The 22,195-nt window shown below is 44.6% G+C and overlaps 1 protein-coding gene across 30 annotated transcripts in view; it reads left to right on the forward strand.

The window, feature by feature from the left end:
• Positions 1-22,195, forward strand: part of EPB41L3 (erythrocyte membrane protein band 4.1 like 3) — an 878,261-nt gene that overhangs the window by 517,346 nt on the left and 338,720 nt on the right. For all 30 annotated transcript variants that reach the window (XM_086965494.1, XM_086965496.1, XM_086965495.1 and 27 more), the window contains exon 6: positions 17,695-17,770. In XM_086965494.1, the coding sequence (XP_086821620.1) occupies positions 17,695-17,770 (76 nt within the window). The remainder of the gene's footprint in view (positions 1-17,694; positions 17,771-22,195) is intronic.

Consider the following 22,195-nt stretch of genomic DNA (forward strand, 5'->3'; position numbering starts at 1 on the left):
TCAAATGGATCAAAAGTTACAAATAAATGTGTTGATAAGTGTTTACCCGCATTGGAAGATACTTTTCAAAGGTGTACTGGTCATCTTGCAGTTGCTTATTTACCCTCACCCACACTCACCCTCACTCACCCTCAACGCCTCACCCTCACTCACCCTCAACACCTCACACTCACTCACCCTCACCCTCTCTCACCCTCTACCCTCACTCACCCTCAATACCTCACCCTCACGCACCCTCACCCTCACTCACCCTCACCCTCACTCACCCTCACTCACCCTCACTCACCCTCACCCTCACTCACCCTCACTCACCCTCACCCTCACTCACCCTCACTCACCCTCACTCTCACTCACCCTCAACCCCTCACCCTCACTCACCCTCAACCCCTCACTCACCCTCACCCACCCTCACCCTCACTCACCCTCACTCACCCTCAACCCCTCACCCTCACACAGTGCAATAGGTCTCGGAGCATTTGAGTTAGAGCTTTTAGAAATGTTTATGGCTTTTTTTTTTTTTTTTAATTCTTTAGCATTGGCTACAGGAAACAAAAATGCTAAAGATTTACAAAAAAACCCATAAACAATTCTAAAAGCACTAACTCTAATGCTGCGAGACCTATTGCATTTCCAATGCTTGTTTTGCAAGTTGCTGTGACCTTGCTCTTACAGTAACCATTGACAAGGCTGTTATATTTCCTCATGGCCTTGATCTTGGGTTTCAGTACTTGTCTCTTGGGTTCAGTCAACCCTTCCCGGAGTTCGGTAATAAAACTGAGTATCAACCACATGCGCTTAAGCTTCTGGATTGAAGAGCAATACTCTTAAATGTGAGTTTTGATGTACAATAACGTATCTGCGAAATTGCATAATTTCCCACATGAAAGAATACCTTGTAGATTTGCTGGAGGAGAGATTTCCATCTTACCTGTATGGACCCTCGGAAATTTATTTTCCAGGATAACTTCTAGCAATTCTTTGCCTCTTTGTCCTACAGCCTGCTTGGTAATGCACAGTTCATGTGGATGAAATGATCAGTTACAAGATAGGCGAGGGAGGTACAGATAGCACCAGAGACTCTGTGAAAGGTTGCAGTGTCTCCAGTATGATACTTCTCCTTTCAGTATCTCTGTGAAGAGAATCTGTTTCTCCTGGGTTGCAGAATTAATTAGTGAAGTGAATGTATGTCTTCAGGTTTGGGGGCAGAATGCACTCTACAGTGGATTGTCATTAACCGGGGCACCCTTGAGATCAGTGACTGCCAGGCTCTCAATATCTAAGAGCTGTGCCTCCATTTTGTTCTCCAATGTCTTATGAATGTGCCTTGTCTCAGCCCCCTTTTTTGACTTTGACTCTTTAAAGCAAGAAGGTGAATCTGTTTATAATCGAAGCAACAGAGAACAAAGGTGTTTAATTCTTCTGCTCCTGTGAAGCCTTCCAGACCTTTCCTTCAAGATCCAAAACACCCACTACCTTCCATGAACGTAAATCTTGCTATTTAGCCATACTTAAGGTACAATTATCTGGAATGAGTTGGGGTGGTAGGTGTGTTCTCCAGAGGTCGGAGGTACTGTATGGCTAGGACTAATAGAAGCACTTTGATGTGTATATTCTACTTGATCCTATACACCCTCTTCTTCCATTCTGTGGGGAGCATCACAAGCATTTCCTACTACCCATTGAGCTGTAGTTGAGGCCACTAAAGGCTTTTCTACAGTTACCCCATTCAAACTCTGAAGTAAACTGAGCATTGACTCCGCAACTTGTATCCAAATAATATTTAGAAATGCTTGTGGCCCTTGAGTGTCCTCTCAGCATTTAAAGATGGATATTGAAAGAATGCAAGGCATAACATTTACTGTATTATTTATTTGATCCAATAGCAGTATTGGAAAGAGCTTGTGTCGGTTTGGAGAACATCTGTGTCCCCATTAAAGCAATATAAGGTTTGTCCATCGAAAAATACTGTAGTTTGCTTACTCTTCTAGCTTATAATTCTGATATGGGCAACATTGCTGTCCGTACTACTAGTCAAATCCCACTGGATGCTTCTGGCTTGAAAGGCTCATGCACCAGCGATTGCAAAGTAGAGTTTAAATCCAGAATAGAGGGATTAAAACCCATGGCGAGGGTACAAAAATCAAAGCAAATGACAACCTTATATGTCAAGGTGCTGTAAGGTATATTATTTTCTTTCTAAGTGCCTTGTGCCAGGAGGACTGGAGTATCGTGAGACAAACCAAGACAAAAAAAAACCACCCAGTGAATAAAGGCAGCGTGTGTACAACAAGATGCCCACTCTGAATAAGAAATTGAAATGTCATCATTCATTACAGGAAGTTTTGAATCAATATTTGTTTAGCTACCAACTCCATGCGACGCACATGCTTTTCAAAGATCAGATAATCAATTTGAGACCAGGAAATCTGAAGCGTAGACAGGAAAAAATAAATTACCCACTTGATCATGAACAGGAATCACAGCTTTCAGGTCTTCCCACATCTAGGGGGCTAACATGATGGTGCACCTGAAAGCGGTGTGCTTTGTGCCTGGATGTGGCCATGTGCTTTTTGAGGTAAAACTATTTAGCAGCGGCGGCTTGCAGAGGGGGAGCGGCGGGGCGGGGGGGACGGGCAGGGTGGGGGGTAGTGGAGTCCGACATACGATGGACAGGAGTAAGGTAAGTAATGAAATGAATAAAACTATTTACCTTGCACATGCTGCATCGCAAACTCTGCGGTGCAGCGTGCGCAAGGCAACCCTGCTCTCCCCTGCCCCACCACCCCGTAGCACTCCCTCGGCGAGCCGCCACTGCAATTTAGTGCTATTTTGTCACCACAGACGAGCCATTAACACTTCGAATATTGCCTTCCACTGAAGAACGTTGATGTGAAGGTCCAGTCTCATGGACTCCAAAGTATGCAAACCCACATGGGGCACAGTTGTACTGTAAAAAGGATTTGTATGCATTTATATTTTGTGCCTCATTAACAACATGCTGAATGTAGTTTCAGACTCGATTACACATATGCACCCTCCTTTATTACGGTTGTCTTTGGAACGAGTTCCTATGATTTGTAGAAGTATGTTTTCCCGACACTTGTTTATTTTCCTCGGTTCAATTACCAAATTGCAACTATCATGCAACTATTACTTCAAGCCTTTTTGGTAGATCAATGTAGCCTATTCTTTCATGATAACATGCTTTTGTGCACATATCTAGTTTCTTCCACCATCTCCGAATGGGATAATGCCTAGGTGTTAAGGCAATATGACGTTTAATTAGACTTTTCTGATCTGATGTGAATGTACCATTTCCAATCCTACCACGATGATTCTACAGTTCTGTTATTTTCATATGCGATATTAATACATAAAAACCCTCGACGTTAGGGATGAGTTAGAGACTTTCCTGCTCTAGTACGGATACTGTCTGTTTCTCTCTTGATTTTGCTGCTCACTTGAGACTTAAAATATGTTAGATTTTGCATTTGTTTGTAATGCCTTATTTGCTGAGTCTTCATGGCATTGACGATGTACCATATTTCTTTTGAACTTTTGTAATAAATCTTTTAAATTATATCTTTCATTTAGAAGTCAGTCATTGAGTGGATCGATTTTTTTAACTGACTATTTTTGACACCGTCTAAGATTAATACAAAATTGTGGGTTTTCTGTTGAGATAAATATAGGGGTGTAAAAATGTGATGGGTTCCCGGAGCCCACAGTACCCCTCCACGTAGGAGTTACTTTCTTAAGGAACCTTCATAAAGGAGCTCCTCTGGCTTCCAAATACAGGTTCTTTGGAGATTTCCTTAATTCAAGTCTGCTAACATCCCAAAGGTTGGAAGCATTGGTGGATTCTTTTAATGAGAAAGTGGCAGTTTGTGTCTTGAAGGCCCACTGATCTCTCTGGCAGATGGAATGCTTTCCTAAGCATAGTGTCTGGCAAACCCCTAAGTAAGCACATACATGTGACTTAGACAAGAGCAGACTGTACCTCATCCATTTAGAAGCCCAGTTCACACGGAAGGCGACTCACTAAAGGGTATTAAGTGCAACTGGTTGATAGCTAATTTCCAAGCTGATGAGAATCAATCATTCTTTTTTTTTCTTGTCCATTGTGATTAGTCTCACCACCCACCCTCACACACACATGCACACCCACACACACCACACAAACACACACACACATGCACAACAACACACACCCGCCCACCTTCCCCACTGAACATAAGAGATGGGGAGTTATTCTGTTATGTTTCCTTTATGGGTCAGTAGATTAGATTAATTCTATTCTGTTGTCTTGGTTTTTGGTGATGCTTCTGCAGCTTGGCAAGCCTTGTGGGGTGGGAGAGACTTAATAGAGATTAAGAAGTCTGCACTGAACAGCAATGGTCCACTTTTAACACTGTTGACTTTGGTAAACAATGAAAATACTTGTTTCCCCTTTACAAAGGAAGTCCTGCCCAGAGTTCACTCTGCATTCTAATTCAGGCATGGTGAGGGTGTCGTGACCCCTTAGGACGTTCCCCTAGCCACTACGTCCATGTGACCACATGCCAAGCTGCACACAGATATCAGTCTGTTTAGAGTCCTCAGACTTGCCTTCTTTGTAAATCCAGTGAAAGAAATGTAGGTATCTTTTGCATCTTTTTTCAAATCTCCATATTATACAATGTCAGGACAGAATTGCACCTAAGTTTATATTAAAGGTCTACTTTAACCCAATCCAGTTTGCTCCTGAGGATCCAACCACTGTTACATGTTAATTTATGGACATTAAAGAGCTATATATGTTGAGGAGCAGTGGTTAATTTGTAAAACAAAAATAAGTGCTGGGGGTCTCTTCAGGAGGCAGCTTGCACCAGGCCATTTCTCCAAGTACCGCTGCCTAAAACAGAACCAATTACTAATCTTGAAAGTGGGTAGAAGTTGTGACAGAATGGCCAGAGCTGCAGACTATGGAGCTGGGGAACCAGGTTTGAGTCTTGGCGTTGGCTCAACTTCCAGTGACTCTGGGTAAATCACTTCATCTCCCAGTAAATGAATGTCTTTTACTGGGGCTCATGAAAAGTGCCGGTGTTGATGAATAAGTGCTAATGCTGAGCATCGGAAACCACTGGCTCAATTTAAGCACTGGTTGTAACCTTCTTGAAAGCATATGGATAATAGATTTCAGGAAGGAAACACATATACCAAAGCATCTGCAGTGGCGGCCACCACATATAAAGGGTGGTGAGAGGGTGAAGGAGCGCCGGGGTGTTATTCATAATATATATTTTTTTAAAGCACCTACCTGAAGCCACCGGCCGCCTTCTGCGTTGCGCCTCCTGTTCTCTTCCTGGTACCAGTAGCCCCTGGGACATACTACCATCCAATCCCCGTGCTGCAGAGTAGCGCCGGGATTGGCCTGAGTGGGCTGGTAAGACCCTCCACTCAGACCAGGAGGTCTGTGGGATTTAGCCAACACGGCAGTTCAAACCCAAGAGCCCATGTGTGTTTGGCCGGCTGAGATGGTCGGCCAACACACATATGCGCACTTAGGGAGGGCACATAGCACTCCTCCTCCCCCTCCCATGCCTTGGCCCAGCCCCTCCCTACCGCGCTGGCAAAAGAAAAATAAAATGATGCTAGGACATTGTTTTATTTTTCATTTGCTGGCTCTCAGGCAGGCCATGGGATGACGCTCCTCCTTGCACAATATCCACATGCAACCAGTGTATTTCTAGTGCTGGAGATTCGTGTCACTAGTCCCTTGGCGAGCGCTCCATCTGTTACTCACCGACACAGCCCTAAAGTCTTACAGTTTTTGAGGACCACCCAAAGTAGCTCTTATTTTAGTGTGTGGCAACTATCGTCCCCATGCCCAGGGTGTGACCCTACTAACAGTTGGTGGCAGCTCATTCTAGGACTTAGATGGAGGCCTTTGTACCTACTCCTTAATGTGTGGATTGCCTACTGCCTCTCCTGGTAAATCTGTGTCGTAGGTAATAACTGCCGCCACTCCACCTCAGTATGTGTTGCATGCAACTACATGAGAGGGGGGTATGTATGCTGGGAGATCTGAATATATACCTTTGCATCACATGCGTTACATCACATGCTTTTGCAAAGTGGTTGTTACAACGACAGCATTGTTACAACGCAAGCCATTACATCGCAAGTTGTTTCAAAGACTTGGTGTAGGGGGTGCCCTGGATTTAGGATTAGTATAATTTACTATTCCTGCTCCAGTTTTTGCAACAGCAGGGAAGGTGTTGGATGGACAGCAGGCGCCTTGATGCCCATTGGGCTAAGTTTGCGCACGATAAGACCCCTTTTATTATGGTAAATCCAACACCTGTGCGCCCACTACAGCAAGTCCTTGAAACAACTTGCAATGTAATAGCTTGCGTTGTAACAAAGCAGTCGTTGTAACGACCACATTGTAAAAGCATGCGATGTTATCGCTGTTTCCTAGGAGATACCCCTGTATGAATGAACCCCAAAGTTTGAAGGTCGCTGTATATGACTAATGACAGTCAGAGATGGTGGTCATTAATTTACTTCATATCCCATTTTGCTGCCCATTTAAATGTCTCCTTCTATCTGTGATTGGCTGTAAAGCCACATCCACTGTCTCGCTTTAAAAACACATTCCTAGAAAGAACTTTCCTTACTCAGCTGGAAACTATGAGCCAGGTCCATAGGTCAAGGTGTGACATGGGAAGAACACAATGATACGGAGGCTTTGGCTGGTGGCTTAGCCCAATGACCACACCTCAGAGAAAAGACTGGGTCGATGCTCTTATCATTTTGCTTAGTGCAGAGAGCTTAAACTGTCTACATAGAACACATCAGTGGCAAGGTCGCCATTTCACCCCCCCCATAGCTTCGTTGGAGATGTGGCTACTTGAAAGACAAATGAAGGATTAGCTGCCTCGAACATCTGGAGTGATTTTTGATTTTGACATCTTGTGCCCATCCAGGATTCACTTCACCTTTTGACTCGCTGAGGCACTACACACCTATGGTGACCAACTGCCCTTAATTTTCATGGACCGTCCGTGATTTGGATCTCACATTCATTGTCCATGATGATCCCTGTTACGGACGCCTTTTGTCTGTAATTTTGGGCATTGTGAGGAGCCCTGCGAGAAGCCTCAGCTCGCTCTCTTCCTCTGAGCACAAGAGCAACCCCACTCCTCCCATTGTCATTCTGTATGCCGGCTGATTGTCATATACAGAATGGCAATGGGCCAGTCAGGCGATGAGGAAGAGATTATCAGATGTCTTCAGAGTTACACCATATGCTAAGGAGGAGGCGCCCTCATGAAGCTGATGGGATAACTCAGTGGGTTCAGTGCAAGGGCTTGAACAAGTCTCAGATTCGAAACTTGGTGGGACCAATTCAATCATTAAATCTGATGTATGGACACAAACTGCTTTTAATTCCTAAATATATTATTGCATGCCCTTTTACATTTGCTCATAACACACATTCTCTAAAAGAGGAATCATTGGTAATATACATACAAGGTTCGCAGTTATACATTTTCACTTATGCGTCTCCAAAAAGGTGGAAAATCTGACTTCCCATTTGTATTTATTTTTCAAATGGAAAGAAAATTAAAGTAGGTCTGCTTTTGACAGACTCTCACTGCTGTTCATCTGTCTGGCTAATACTTCTGCAGATTCAGAACAGGAAGAGTTGAAAAAGTTAAAGATTATAGCTTCAAACAAGCACATGTTTTATATGTCAGTATTAGTGTTTTCACATTGTATGTGACTGCTTTTATCAGTAAACCTAGGAAGCATCTAAGCTAATTCCTATGTTCATCAGTTAAAGAAGTCTGGAATTCACTCACTGCATTTTAGTTTTTCACTGACCACAACATGAATATGATAAAAAGACAGAAGATGAACAAAAAATAAATATGGTTAAATTCCAATTCAAATACCATCAAAATAAATTTTGTAAACCAGAAGTACTATATTCAATATAATAATTACACACTAATTACATTTGACATGGTGACAGCGGCCAGAACCCATTAGACAATGTGTCCGCCGCTCATAGACTGGCAGAGTACCGGCCAGGACTGTAGACAGTGTCCTCCAGCCCAGCATGACCACTGAAAGAGAGTGTAAGGCATCGTGCATAGCCAGGCCGGTAGACATTGTCCGCCTCCCCATACGATCCCACAGCCAGAGGGGGGAAGGCAGAGTGTACAGCAAGGACTGTGGTGTCCACCATTCTAGCGTACCCAATGCCCAAAGAATGTAATACTGGGACTGTACCCACACAGTAAAGTTCTGCACTGAGGCTGCCCTCGCCGCCCTCTCGCTTTCTCTGCTCTTATTATGACCTAGGTCTCTAACTTTCACTCTCCGGGAAACAAACTGCTTTCTTATGAAACAGGCTCCACAGGATGACAAGTGACAGTTTCTCTTAGGGGAGGGACTGCTGGCAAGAGTGTGGAAAATAAAGAGCTCCATAGGAGCTGGTTCGGCTGTAATACAGCTTCCGCTTCCCCGCTCTGGGCGCCACACCCCTGGGTGACTCAACCTACCGTGCCAAACTGACACATGGTCGTCAATCAGCAAACTCAGAAATCAGGCTCAAAATGTTCCTGCTGTCTGCCATAAAGCAGAAAACTATTTCCTTCTACGTCAGTGGTACCACAAGAGAAGTTCTGCTGTTTTGCCGCTCGGCGGCGCTACTCCAGATGCCACCGGGAGGCGGTGCAAGCAGCCCTCCACTTGCCCCGAGGCCGCGAGAGATGTGTAAGGCATGGCTTCGTGCAGCCCTTCTGTGGGGAAAGGCAGGCAAGACAACATAATCTGCACTTGCAGATAACAGCACCAACGTTACTACTGAGTCCTTTCCACCACAATATGTTTTTCTTTTAAAATGTTGCACCCCTAAGAATATTGCACCTGAGGGAACTGGCCCTGTGGCCCCGCCCATGCTACACCAATGCCTATCAGTATGAATGACATCTGACTCTTAGACCTTGTAGCCCTCATTGACTTAAGAAATATGTCCTATGCATTGACTTTCACTTTTATATGAGTCATTGTATCTATATTATATGTGTCTGATGTAACTCACTCCGACACCCTGCCCTACATACTTGGGATGAGTAGCACTATGAAAAAAATTAAACACACATGAGAGAGGTTCAATCTATGGGAAGATGAGGGGCACCTTTGGAGTGTGGTATCTTGGACGGACTGGCCCTACCAGGAATCAGGCGTTTCCCTGGAAGGCTGGAAGGATGGGGGCCCGGTTTTGTTACTGGGGACTTGCACTGCAAAGTTCCTTGTATATCCAGCAGTTTTTGAACAACAATAAAAGTGTCACAATAACTCTGGTGGCTAATGTACCTGCTGGGGTGAGATGGGAGTTTTGTCTATTGGCAGTTTTGAATCATCTAAGGTAGCGTTGAAGGTTAATATGCCTGCTTCAAAGAATGTGTACCATGCATATCAAAGAACAGTATTTTATGTGCAGAGCTCAGTGGGTTACTGCTTTTGTCACTGATATTCTTTTGTTACTGTGCAGTTCATAAGTAACATTCATTATCTAGCACGAGCTATGAACTGCCATCAAAAGGTGCATGCAAGCTGCATGGTACAGGTTAGAAAGTTATATTTCCTTCCCAGTCTTTCATTATCCTGATGTTGCTAAAAAGGTTTATTTGGATAGAAATAAATTCCTCTCATTAAAGTCATCCTTAACCACGGTGTTGTGTTCTGAATCCTGAGTTTGTACTTCTTCAGACCAAGCACTATTAAAAAATGCCCACCAGAATGGGTGACGTGCATTTTACATCTTGTAGAGCCCTTTGCCTTATGTAACATTTTTTATACTCTGATTTACACACTTATGATTCATTGCCTCTGTATTTGTGTGTGATGTAAAGTGCTCGGACATCATATACTGGTGCGGGAAGGACTATAAAACGAATGAAATACATGTGAGAGAGGGGCTGTGGAGAGATGAGAGGCACTGTTGGTGATAGTGATGGAATTATTGAAGAGCCCCATCAAAGAATTTCGTATCCTGGGGCATCATTTACTATGCTTTAGAAGCTAATGCAATTGAATATATAATGATAAAGCTGTTACAGAATGCACCATGTATTCGCACATTTTCTTTAGGGTGCGAAAACAAAGGGTGTAAGCTGTTAGTTTGTTTCTAACACACAACAACTTTTAAATATCTGTAAATGAACAGTGCAAATGTTTCCAAACATATCAGCAGTTAGGAAACCACAAATGGACCACGTGTTTGTTATTCAGAAGTGTCCTGGTAACAGAGTTTTAATAGGGTAAAAACAATGAAGACCGTTTGCTTGGTGATGTTCAAATGATACATATTTGCTGAAACCACATTTTCACACATTAGTCTATGCGTATTATGTAGTTTCATCAGTAAAACTGCATGTTGGCATTTTGCCTCCATTTGAATAGAAAATGTTCTGTATGTAAAAGACAGTGCCACCTTCTGCCCTACAATAATGTCTCAACAGTGTATACAGTTTCTAATCTGTAGCCCACTTCTGTACATCAATGAGAATCTGCAGTTTACAGTTCACAGAAATGAAACAACCCAATCAGTATAATATTCCCAATATATAGGTAAAATAATGAGGGCTGGTATATGGCGAGCCAAGGCATTATATGGCAATGTCAGCTACTATCTAACCATTCTGGCCCACAATGATACTGTAACACTCAGCAGTGTACACTCAATTATAGCTCATGCAGTCTGGTTAATAGCTCCTTTTTCCTGCTTAATGCTCTTACTCCCACACAAGACCTGTCCGCTATGGCTCGTATCCTTCACTCAGTACTGTACCAGCCCCTATACCTGTCCTCACCAGCTGAACAGAAATGGAATACGTGAAGCGCTTTGACACATACAGCTGTCCACTCAGAGGATTACACTCTAGTCCAGCAATGCATGTCCCAATTAGCTACATCCTATGCCTGCCGCTTTACGTCTCACAATAGCACTCAGATATGAGATGCTAGTAACAAAGTCTATCTGAGCAGATTTTCTGACCACTTCTCACCAAACATGCCTGTTCAGGACCATGAACTGTAAACAAAATATCAGACTGGACAACCCAGCGCAGTAACCTTATAAATAGATTATGATTGCATGAAAGACGACAAAAAGACCTGCATAGTTGTTCAAAGCTTCGCACATACTGAAAAAACGCGAAGTGCACGATTTTCTCAACCTAATATAAACTTATTTTGGCCTGTACTTATTTGGTTATCTATTTACTCACTTATATACTACTGCACAACCTCCTCTGATGTGTCTGTAAAACATACCTTTTCTCTCAAAGATTTGTCCTGAATTTTGACCTTTTGTCCTGAATGTTTGTCCTGAATTTTGACCCTTTCTCCTGAATTTTTAAAATCACTGTCCTGAATTTGCACCCACACCTGTTGGTTACCCTATTAATACACCCATGTATAAAAAGGACTGAATCATAGACAGAATCTATGGCTGTGTTGAAGTCCGGAAGCAAATCCCCGGACTATATGATCAAAGCAAGCAACTGAGCCTGTCTGGGAAAGCAGACTGTCTTATGTGCTTGGAGCCTGCCTTGCTCCACCAGAGCCTGGGAGCCCATCTGCTCTGATGTGCTCAGTGCTGCTAAATGTGCCGGTCTATGGCCTCCCCCACTGAATTGCACTTTTGGGAAGCGGTGGAGAAGTTCTGCAGGCAAGCGGTAGTGTGTGACTCAGTGAGAGGCACTGTCAGGTCCTTCACATAGTGAGGTCCATATCTGATCTGATGAGAGGCAACCCATTATGTGGCCCATCATCATTATGAACCCCAGCACCCTATCGGTGGCATGCTGGCCTGTAACCCTGCAGTCAGAGACATTTTAAGACATGGACAAAGTGGGCTATAGCCCAGGGCCCCAACCTCTCAGGGAGCCCGCTGATAGAGCCAGCTCTGTTCTGCAGAGACTTCTGCCCTGGTGGCCTTCAAGAATTCTTGAGCAAATGGTTTCAAGTATCGTTTTCCTTTACTTTATTTTGAAAGTGGATGATGGGTGAGAGTCTGTAACAGACATTTTGCAGAGAAATGTTATGTTCATGTTTCACGCAACATCCATAAAAAGGTTTCATTTAGATCAAAACGGGACCTCACATAGTCCTATGTCACAGAGATTATTTTCAGTAATATTAGCAAGTTGCTGCTGTGTTACAATATCGAAAACACAAGTCACTATCTCTAAATATTAGATGTAGACACACCTAGAATTTGGATCACTGTGCCTGTCTGTGCACTGTCAGTGACCTGGCCAAAGAGGGCAAGAAAGAGCAGGAAATTGATCATAACTTCAAAGCCCCCAAAATACGTTTGGCCCAGGACCCCCAAAATCCTTAAGATGTCCCTGCCTGCGTAGGTGATAACGTGGAGAACCTTTGAAATATCCTGATTCTACCACTTGCCAGCACTTGAGCATTTTAAACCAAATCGTTTTTTTATTAATGTTCTTATACTTGGGGGGGCTTGTTTAGATTTAAGGGGAAACATTTTTTAGGCACACTGACACTCTTGACATACTTCTAACGCCCACACTCGGCACTGCCGCTTTTGCCGAATCTCGGCGACGGTGGGCGCCATCTTGAGTGAGGTGGGAGAGCGCTCTAGTCGCGCCATACTCCCACCCCCTTTTCTTCCTATATTATGTGTAGACCGGCCAGACAGCGCAGCGGGCTGGCGCAGCGGGCGCGCCGGACGCGCGCCGAAGCCGCGCCTAAGCCAAGCCCGTCTGCGCCCGTCCGCGACCGGACTGCGCCGGGCGCAGGGCATACTGCCCTGTTGCCACACACCATCAGGTATGATAGCAAAGACTTACGTTCCTTACGTCCTCCACCTGATCCCCACTGTTCTGACTGCCCCCCTATTGATCCCCTTATCAGCCCCCTTCTATGTCCCCGCTGTAAGTGGACACCCCCTGTGACAACACATGACGTTATTGACTTGCCTTCCCCCTTAAATAATCATCTCACCCTCTTCAAGGGAGGTCTTGTTAATGCCAGGTCCCTAGCCTGTCATTGCCAAGACGTACATGACCTAATATTAAGCCATAAACTGGATGCTTTGTTCATTACCGAGAGCTGGCTAAATGATTCTTCCAACCCCGATCTGGCTACTGCCCTCCCTCCTGATTTTACTATCTTCAGGCGGGACAGACCCTCCGGTCGCGGTGGCGGGGTCGCACTCATCATTAAGGAATATTTTCCCTGTCATACTTTTGACTTATGCCATCTCAAGGATACCGAAGGCCTAGGTTTTTCAATTAAAATTAACGCCTCTTCTTCCTTCTCGGGGGGGCTTTTATACCGTCCTCCTGGAAATGCTACTCCTTTCCTTAACTCTTTGGATGAAGCCCTTGGAGCGCTCATGCTACAGTACCCCAACTTCACATTAATAGGTGATATGAACTTACATTTGGAATCGCTTACTGACCCCCACACCATTTCCTTCCTACACTCCCTAAACATGTTTGGACTTTCCCAACGTATCACTGCTGCCACTCACAGTGCTGGACACACTCTTGATGGCATCTGCTCCAATCTCACAACCCTCTCCACGTCCTTCCCGTTACCACAAATCTGGACTGATCATTGTTTTATCCTGTTTGATATTGTGATACCTCCTCCTACCATACCCAGCATTAGGCGTTTCCCGGCCTCCTACACAGTTAACTGGAAGAAGGTGACTGAACGCATAAAGCTGGAGTCAAAACTGCTACCTCCATCCCCTAAAGTAACTGGAGATGTGGAAACCGACTCCCGCAATTTCCATACCTGGATGAACCAAATTGTCTCGGCCAATACCGAATCTATAAACCATCAGGTAAAAGGTCCTAAGACAAAACCTAATGCTCCCTGGTTCACTCAGACTTTAGCCAATAGTCATCTTCTCTGTCGGAGATTAGAAAGACACTGGAGACAAACATATGACAAGGCCTCTAGAACACGTTATGTACAACAGAGGAAATTATACCTTGCTGACATAAAAACAGCAAAAAAGGAATATTTCACTAAGGTCATAACCGAAGCCCACCAAAATCAGAAAACTATTTTTACAATAGTTAAGTCTTTCACTAATCCGAAAGCCCTCACGACTGAAATTCCCCCCTCAGAGAGCTTATGCAACCAAATTGCAGACTTCTTTGTTGACAAAATCGTCAACATTCAGAAAGATTTTCCTTCTCCTACGACAAACCCCCTAGAGGTAACAGATAACTATCCCCCTCTCTCCAGTTTTAAACCTATCTCCCTGCAACAAACTAGCAAGGCAATTCGGGCTTGTAAATCAGGAGCACCCACCGACTCCTGTCCCCCCATCATTTTACATCACTTGATCGAGGCAGTCAACCCTTACATAAATGCTATTATTAATGAATCCTTCGAATCCGGACTAGTACCGGGCGACTGGAAGAAGGCCACCGTAAAACCCTTACTGAAGAAGCAGAATAAATCTCCAACGGACCTTACCAACATGCGCCCCATCTCCTTACTTCCTGTTCTCAGCAAAATCACGGAGCAGCTAGTACATGAGGAGCTTAAAACATTTGTAGAGGCCCATAACATCCTGCACCCTCAACAATCGGGTTTCCGTTCTGGTCACTCCACCGAAACAGCTTTGATCGAACTTGCTGACTCCATCAAGTTCTTGCAGGATGAGGGTAGGCAAGATGTCCTCATCCTGCTTGACCTCACAGCAGCGTTCGACACTATCTCGCATGTCATCCTGATCAACAGAATGCGAGAGATTGGCGTGACAGACACAGCCTTCGCTTGGATTTCATCTTTCCTATCTAATAGGTCCCAGACTGTGTCCCTCGGTCCCTATCTATCCTGCGAAAAACCCATTACATCTGGAGTGCCCCAGGGGTCTATATTAAGTCCTCTCTTTTTTAACATCTACATGGCACCCCTCCTCGCTGTGATAGAATCACATGGGATTCTCGTCACGTCATATGCTGACGACACTCAATTGGTCGTCACTATTGATAAACAGTGGACGGACGCAGATTTACGGTTCAAAAACTGTCTCTCTGATGTATTCAAATGGCTAAATACAAACCACTTAAGATGCAATAGTGCCAAGACAGAAATCATTCCACTGGGTAAAAATCTGTCTTTCTGTCCGAAAGACTGGTGGCCCTCAGGATCAGAGGCCCCTCCCAGTGCAGTATCATCAGCTCGGAACCTAGGCGTGCAATTCGATTCATTCCTCTCTTTCGATGACCACGTTAGGATTACTGCCGGCCGCTGTTTTGGACTAATAAAATCCCTGAAGAAGTTCTTTGATTTCCTTCCCATTGCAGCCAGAAAGTCAGTCGCGGTAGCCCTAATTCTCTCCCGACTTGATTACTGCAATGGTTTAATGGCCGGAGTGAAAAAATCCACCCTCAGAAAGCTGCAAAGTATACAACATGCAGCGGCCAGACTGGTTTTACAACTCCCCAGAAGGTCATCAGCGTCAGCAGCACTAAAATCTCTGCACTGGTTACCGTTGCATAAAAGAATCCTCTTTAAACTGCTCCTTACAGTTTTCAAATCTATGCAAAACACAGGGCCCCACTATTTTGCAAATCGTTTTACACGCTATAATCCCCCGCGTTGCTTGAGATCCTCTGGGACAAATCTTGTCACAATCCCCAGATTCAAATACAAGACTAAAGGTGGGAAATCTTTCACTGTTCTGGCAGCCAAAACCTGGAACAACCTGCCAGTTAACCTTAGACTTATTGAAAATGAGAACAGTTTCAGAAAGCACCTCAAGACATGGGTCTATCAACAATCAGACACCTCTGTATTGGCTGCCATCTAGTTTCAATCTTCCATCACATCCCACTTTTTCAGTTATCCACTGCAGTTTGCTCAGCGCCATGATGCTCCCTTGGGAGCGAACGTCTGCGCTTTATAAATACACATAAATATCAAATATCAAATATCAAATAGGCATCGAGGTAGCACAACTGTTGTGAGCCCCTGTCACCTCACAAACGTTATGCCCATTTATGATCCTACAAGTGGCAATCCATGTGGGGGTCAAAGCTGTGCCTGAGAGGCAGCATGTCCAAGCGAAGACCTCAAGCTACCATGATACCACCACCTCCTCTGCCTGTCCGTAACTGTCATCGAGGCCAGCGCAACTCTCCGCTTGCAGCTGCACTTTATGCCTGCAGTCCTCCATCACTGCTTTCACAGCACAAAATTCCGCCCTGCTGAAGGACTGAATATCTGGGTCTGGTGGTTTAGTGGACTAATGCATCCACTGCAGGTGCCTGTGAGGTCACAGGTTCAAATAACGGCGGGTCCTCTCATCCTTTATGAGGTCGATACAATGAGTACCATTGAGTTGGGTAACAATAAACATCTGTTATTCAGTGCCAAGATACCCCGGTGGGGGTGAACGTGTGCTTTACAAATACACCTTACCTTATCCGCACCTGTCGTCCCTCTATAAAGCTGTGGGCCCCCAACCAACACCACAGGGAAACTGAATTCTGTCTGGGGGCCAATGGAGTCATCGGACAATACTAACTGTAAGACACTTCTTTGTAAGACGGCGCGTTGTTAAATCTTTGGTTCTGTTGGTCCCGCTGTAACCCTGATTTTTTCCTCACCCACACCCGCGTTGCTCTGCATTGAAGGCTATCGAACATAATTAATATTAATATGAGAACTCCACGCAAATCGATGCTTTTGAACTTTCAAGATTGATATAGTAATAGACGTATTCCGATTCATAAACAAAAAACACACACACACACTGCTTATTTGGGGTGATGATGTCCAATGTTAACGAACGATCCCTACCCTCACACCAACCGACGGCTACACAACCACTAAGCACGGGCCTTATGCCCTCATACGCCTGAAAGTCGAAGCCTAATCGTATGGCCTCAGCCTTGCAGTGGTCTGCCAATATCTGATTTCTGCATTTCCAAGTAAGTCGTGCAGGCCTAGGAGATGTAGCCAGACAGAAGTGTAATATAATACTTTGGCAGGACGTCAAGAAACCAACCAGGTGACTCCCGCGTCCCAGCACTTCACGACGCATGAATATATTGCCAGATGACATCAAAGAATGTAAATGCATTGATTGAAAAGAGGGATAATTGTTGTATCCTGCTGGACACGTTCTAGTGTCCCAGCAGACACAGAGGATGTTAACCACTCCCTTGGGGTTGGTGAGCACACATGCACCCCACACCAGGGCCAGACTGGGCACCACAACTGGCCCTGGGAAAGTGCTCGCCGCCCTCTCACCCCACGCAAGGGGGGTTCGAGGTGCCGCCGAGCTCTTTGCCGTCGCCGTTTTTCTGCCGTTTTTGTTACAGCTGTGCTGCAAAAACGGCCCTGTAACAAAACCGGCCACCAGGGGCCCAAAACCGGCCCCACCCGTGCAGCGCACCGGGGGATTGCCCGGTGCCCGCTACGGCCAGTCCGGCCCTGCCCCACACCCATCCATCGCAGGCGTCACGAGTGACGTGAGCCTGTTAGTAAAAGGGCCCGGGTGCACGTGTTCGTTGCCAGATCCAGTTATAGCAATCATACTGTCTGTGTCAATATTTACTAAGCATGTGGGCCTAGGGCCCACGACATTACATAATGAGTACAATTAATGTAGTATTATCCTTCCTGCAGGTGGTGCGTGGCAGTTTTCGTTTAATGTGAAATTCTACCCACCGGATCCGTCACAGCTGTCAGAAGACATCACAAGGTAACTTACATGTGTAGTCTACTTGACACATTTCTTTTCAGTTTTTGCATTACATACAGTGATTACAGACACGTTGCAAGAGAGCGCGTGCTGTGTTTGGTGCATGTACCTGTGGCTGCTGTTATGTTTTAATTTCCTCAAAAACTTTTGAGTATGTTTTTTTAATGATTGACCTATAATTATATTGTATAGAAGCACTTATATAGCACGTACTATACCTCTATGTGGGGCACTGACGCACTTACCACACGCGGACTGCAGTCTACAATGTGTGTGGGTGTGTGGTTGGAAATGTGGTGTTTTTGTTTGGCCTTCATGTGGAAAATGTCCACATGAGGTCCACAAGTGTTGCTTTTGTGGCTCTTAGGGCGTGGTTGGTCTGGAGGACCCGGGCGTTGTTCCTGCCAGGCGAATTCCAGCTCCCTCCTTAAAGATGGAAGTCCTTCTTTACAATGACATTGTTGTTGACATAAGATACATCATTAGCACGGCGTGTCGGTCTCCTCAAGGCCACTTGATTTAAACTTCTCATCCTTTGCAAAACAGCACTACAGTTTGCTCGCTAGAGCTGGTTTCACACCACGGAGACTGCGACACTCGAGGCTGACTTTGCTCTAATCCCTTTATCTCCGCTGAAAATTCACCAACGGCTTTTCATTCTCCTTCAAAGAAAAAATTGTTGTTTCGGACTGAGCTGCAATTTGTTATGCTTTGTTTCAATGTACACTTGTACTTGCGCACAGTAGCAGGACTAATTTAGTCTACGCTCAATGAATATTTAGAAGGTCACGGAGTTCTGTATACACGAGGTACTTTTCAGACTCATGCATGGATTGTTTCCTTCTGAAATGTATTATGTTCTCGGCATTTGCAGAGCGCATTTTACCATCGCCTTTTTTGACCTGAGCGTCCTTTTCGTATGGTTCTGGATATTTCCATAGATTGGTACTGTATGCTAGTTTGATAGTGTGTGGTTTTGTGTAGTTAGTAGATTTGAGGATTGTGGTGTTTTATAAGCTGTGGTTGTGCGACCTTACCAAATAATACACTCACAAAACGGTCTTGGTTCACTCCGGCTGGTTTGTGAAACCTTTAGCTCTACCCTGGGTAGCTGTGGCTTCGATCAGCAAAACATAAACAAATGACCTAGTGTAAAGCATTTCGAAGTACCAAACAAAATAAGAAAGTTGCTTCAACACAAAACAAATCTGTCACCAATTTATGAAAATAGATTATATTTTTATTATGTTTTAGAAGCAAAGACGAGAAATATCCATTGGAGGGTTCCGGAGATATAGATTTTTAAGTAAAACGTAAATCACATGTTTTATTCAAAAGGGCAAACAAGCACGGGTAACCGTAAAGTTTAGAAACTTTTGAAAAGTTTGGAAGAGTTGTGATTGGCTATTCTGGCTTGAGTGGGGTGACCAAATCCATCACGGAAGGTCATGGGGTCGGCCACTAAGGAGTATTTGGACAGTTACTTGGTCACCAAAGCAGTCTCATGTACAGTTCCATACTTTACATCAAGACTGCCATGGACTTCAATAAAGTGGTCTTGATACTGGGGATGCAGGGTGCTGAGGATGCTGAAAAATGATCTGGGTGCTGTGTAGTGGACAGGGGTTTCCTTGCGGTTATTCCTCGGTCCAGGGATAAGGTGGTGCCTGTTATAGGGCTTGAAACACTTTACTGAGAGGGACCATGTGATCCTTCTACGTGGAAATAAATGCAGAAATATCATTCTGTTATGCTGCACTAAAGTCTTCCAGATCTGGAAGTACTCTATTCATCAACCTCTGGAAGGAGGCAGATGTATTTTTCAGCCCAAAGGGCATCCATTTGAATTGAAAGTGGCCTTCAGAATTTGAAAAAAAGCAGATCTCTCCTTGGCTCCTGGTGGGAGGGCTACATGCCAATATCCTAAAAGTCAGGTCAAAGGTCCTCAGATATTTAGCATCTCCCAATTTGTCAGTGAGACCCCTAGTTCTTTGCATCAGGTGGCTATCGGTCTTAGTGACTGCATTTAAGCCTCTGACTGCCATACTAAATCTAATTTCTTGTTTTCCTCCATTGAAGTGGGAATTGGGCACCAGAAGTTCCTGGCTAGCCCATGGACTTCTATAGAGGGCTCAATCACCCCCGACTCTAGCATCTTTGTAGCTTCAGCTCTAATGCTAGTTTTGACCTGGTATGACAGTCTGTAAATGTTACTTTTGACAGGCAAGTTGTCACCTGTGTCCACATCATGGATACACCTTGTTGTTAGACCTGGGTACAGTGAAAAAGAACAGAAAACTGACTGGGCAGGTTATAACAGGTCTGTCTGCTGTTGTTATGTTAAAGTGGAAGGGATAACTACTCCCCCCAGTGAGCCATCTTTGACATTTGTAGACAGTGGGTAAGGAAAAAGTTCACTTTCCTCCTCTTTTCCCCGACCTGTCACCATGAGGTTGTGATATCTGCTATGTCATGATGGAGCTCGAGCCTATTCACATATATCGCTCTGTGAGGGTGTCCCTAAATCCACCAAATATGTGACTTCACCCTTCTTTTCCAAGATAGGGTGAGGCCCAGTCCATTTGTTTCTGAGAGCCATGGAGGCCACAGGCTCTAAGACCCACAACAGTAGTCCAGGTTGGTACTCAACCATGGAGGACTTCTGGTCATACCAGTGCTTGACCAGCTCCTGGCTGGCCTCCAAATTTCTGTTTGCTTTTTCATGTACTTAGCCTTTCTGGAGCAAAGCCCTAGCACAAAGTCCAAGATATCTTGTTTGGGTTCTTTGAGAGACATCTCCCAACTTTCTCTCACCAAACTTGAGGGATCTTTTACAAGGTGTCCAAAGAGTACTTTAAACGGACGGAAACCTACTCCTATCTCAGCAACTTCCCTGTATGCATACAGTAGGCGAGGTAGGAGAACATCCCATTTTACATTTTATTCTGAGTTTCTCTGGTAAACCCATAGTCATGCTCTACTTGGTCTTATTGAAGCCCTTCATGAGACCATTCACTTGGGGAAGGTAAGGGGTAGTGAACTTATAAGTTACTCCACACTCATGGCTTTTACATATGCAGACATTGTGCCCCTATCTAAAATTATGTTCTTAGGAAACCCAGCATTGGTTAAGATGCCAAGTAGTGCTCTAGGTACTGCAGCAGCAGTAACTGCTCTACGGGGAATAGCTTCAGGGTATCTGGTGACATGGTCTACTGCCACCAAAATTAACGTATTGCATAAGGCAGTAGGTGGGTCTAGGAGAGCAAAAACGTCAATCAACACCCTCTCAAAGGGGGTCCTCACCACAGGCAGCAATATAAGGGGAGCCTTTGGCTTGCCACCTGTCTTGCCATTGGTGTTAGAGGTGACACAGAAGCAACAAAACTCCTTCACCTTTCCTCACAATTCGGACAGTAGAAGGGATTGACTGATAATTTTTTATTTTTTTTTACAAAGTTTGAGGTTTGCACAGGATTCTGTGTAACAAAACCTGTTGAGAGGCACACATATCACACATCCTGGATTCCCCTGGGTGTCTACTTTAAAACAAATGTATAGGTTTCCTAGGTTTCCTTATGTTCCCGCAGGGCTAGGGTGCAAAATACATAGCTAGGCACATTGTGAAAAAAGGGTCAGTTTTCATTGGAAAAATGTGATGTATCCACGTTGCGTTTTGGGCCATTTCCTGTCGCAAATACTAGGCCTACCCACACAAATGAGGTTCCATTTTTAATGGGAGACTTCGGGGAATGCTATGTGGGCAGAAGTATGTGGCTCCCCACAGGTTCCAGAACCTTTCATCACAGAAATGTGAGGAAAATATGTTTTTTTGGATAAAGTTCGAGGTTTGCAAGGGATTCTGGGTAACAGAACCAGTTGAGAGCCACACAAATCACCTCATTCGGGATTCCCCTGAGTGTCTAGTTTAAAATAATGTATAGGTTTACTAGGTTTCCTATGTTCCGGCAGAGCTAGGGTGCAAAATACATAGCTAGGCTGTCAGGGACTGTCCAGGACTATGTCAGGAACACAGTCAGGGACTTGGGCAAGGACTGGGAATGGGGTGGAAAAAGTACACAGAGAGGAGTACAGCGTTGCCCAGGATCACACAGGAAGTCAGAGGAGGAAAAGGAATTCAAAGGGGATGCCTGTACAAGTGAACAAGATGGCTAAGACCCGGACAGGACAGGCACTTATGAAGTAATTTAGCATTCAGAAAAACTACAACCAGGACAAATGTGCAATATATATATGAAACAACATTAAAAAATAAAGGGGAGTGTGGGGTAAAGCACTTAGGAGCTCCACACGGTAAGACTGAAGCTCAGTACATTTTTCACCCACAATTGCTGTTACAGATATTGACTGGAAATATCCACATATATGATATGCATGCAAAGACAGGGTCTGTGGAGCTTATAC

Source organism: Lissotriton vulgaris, chromosome 4_1 (genome assembly GCF_964263255.1).
Source record: "Lissotriton vulgaris chromosome 4_1, aLisVul1.2, whole genome shotgun sequence".
In the NCBI taxonomy this organism is placed as follows: domain Eukaryota; kingdom Metazoa; phylum Chordata; class Amphibia; order Caudata; family Salamandridae; genus Lissotriton; species Lissotriton vulgaris.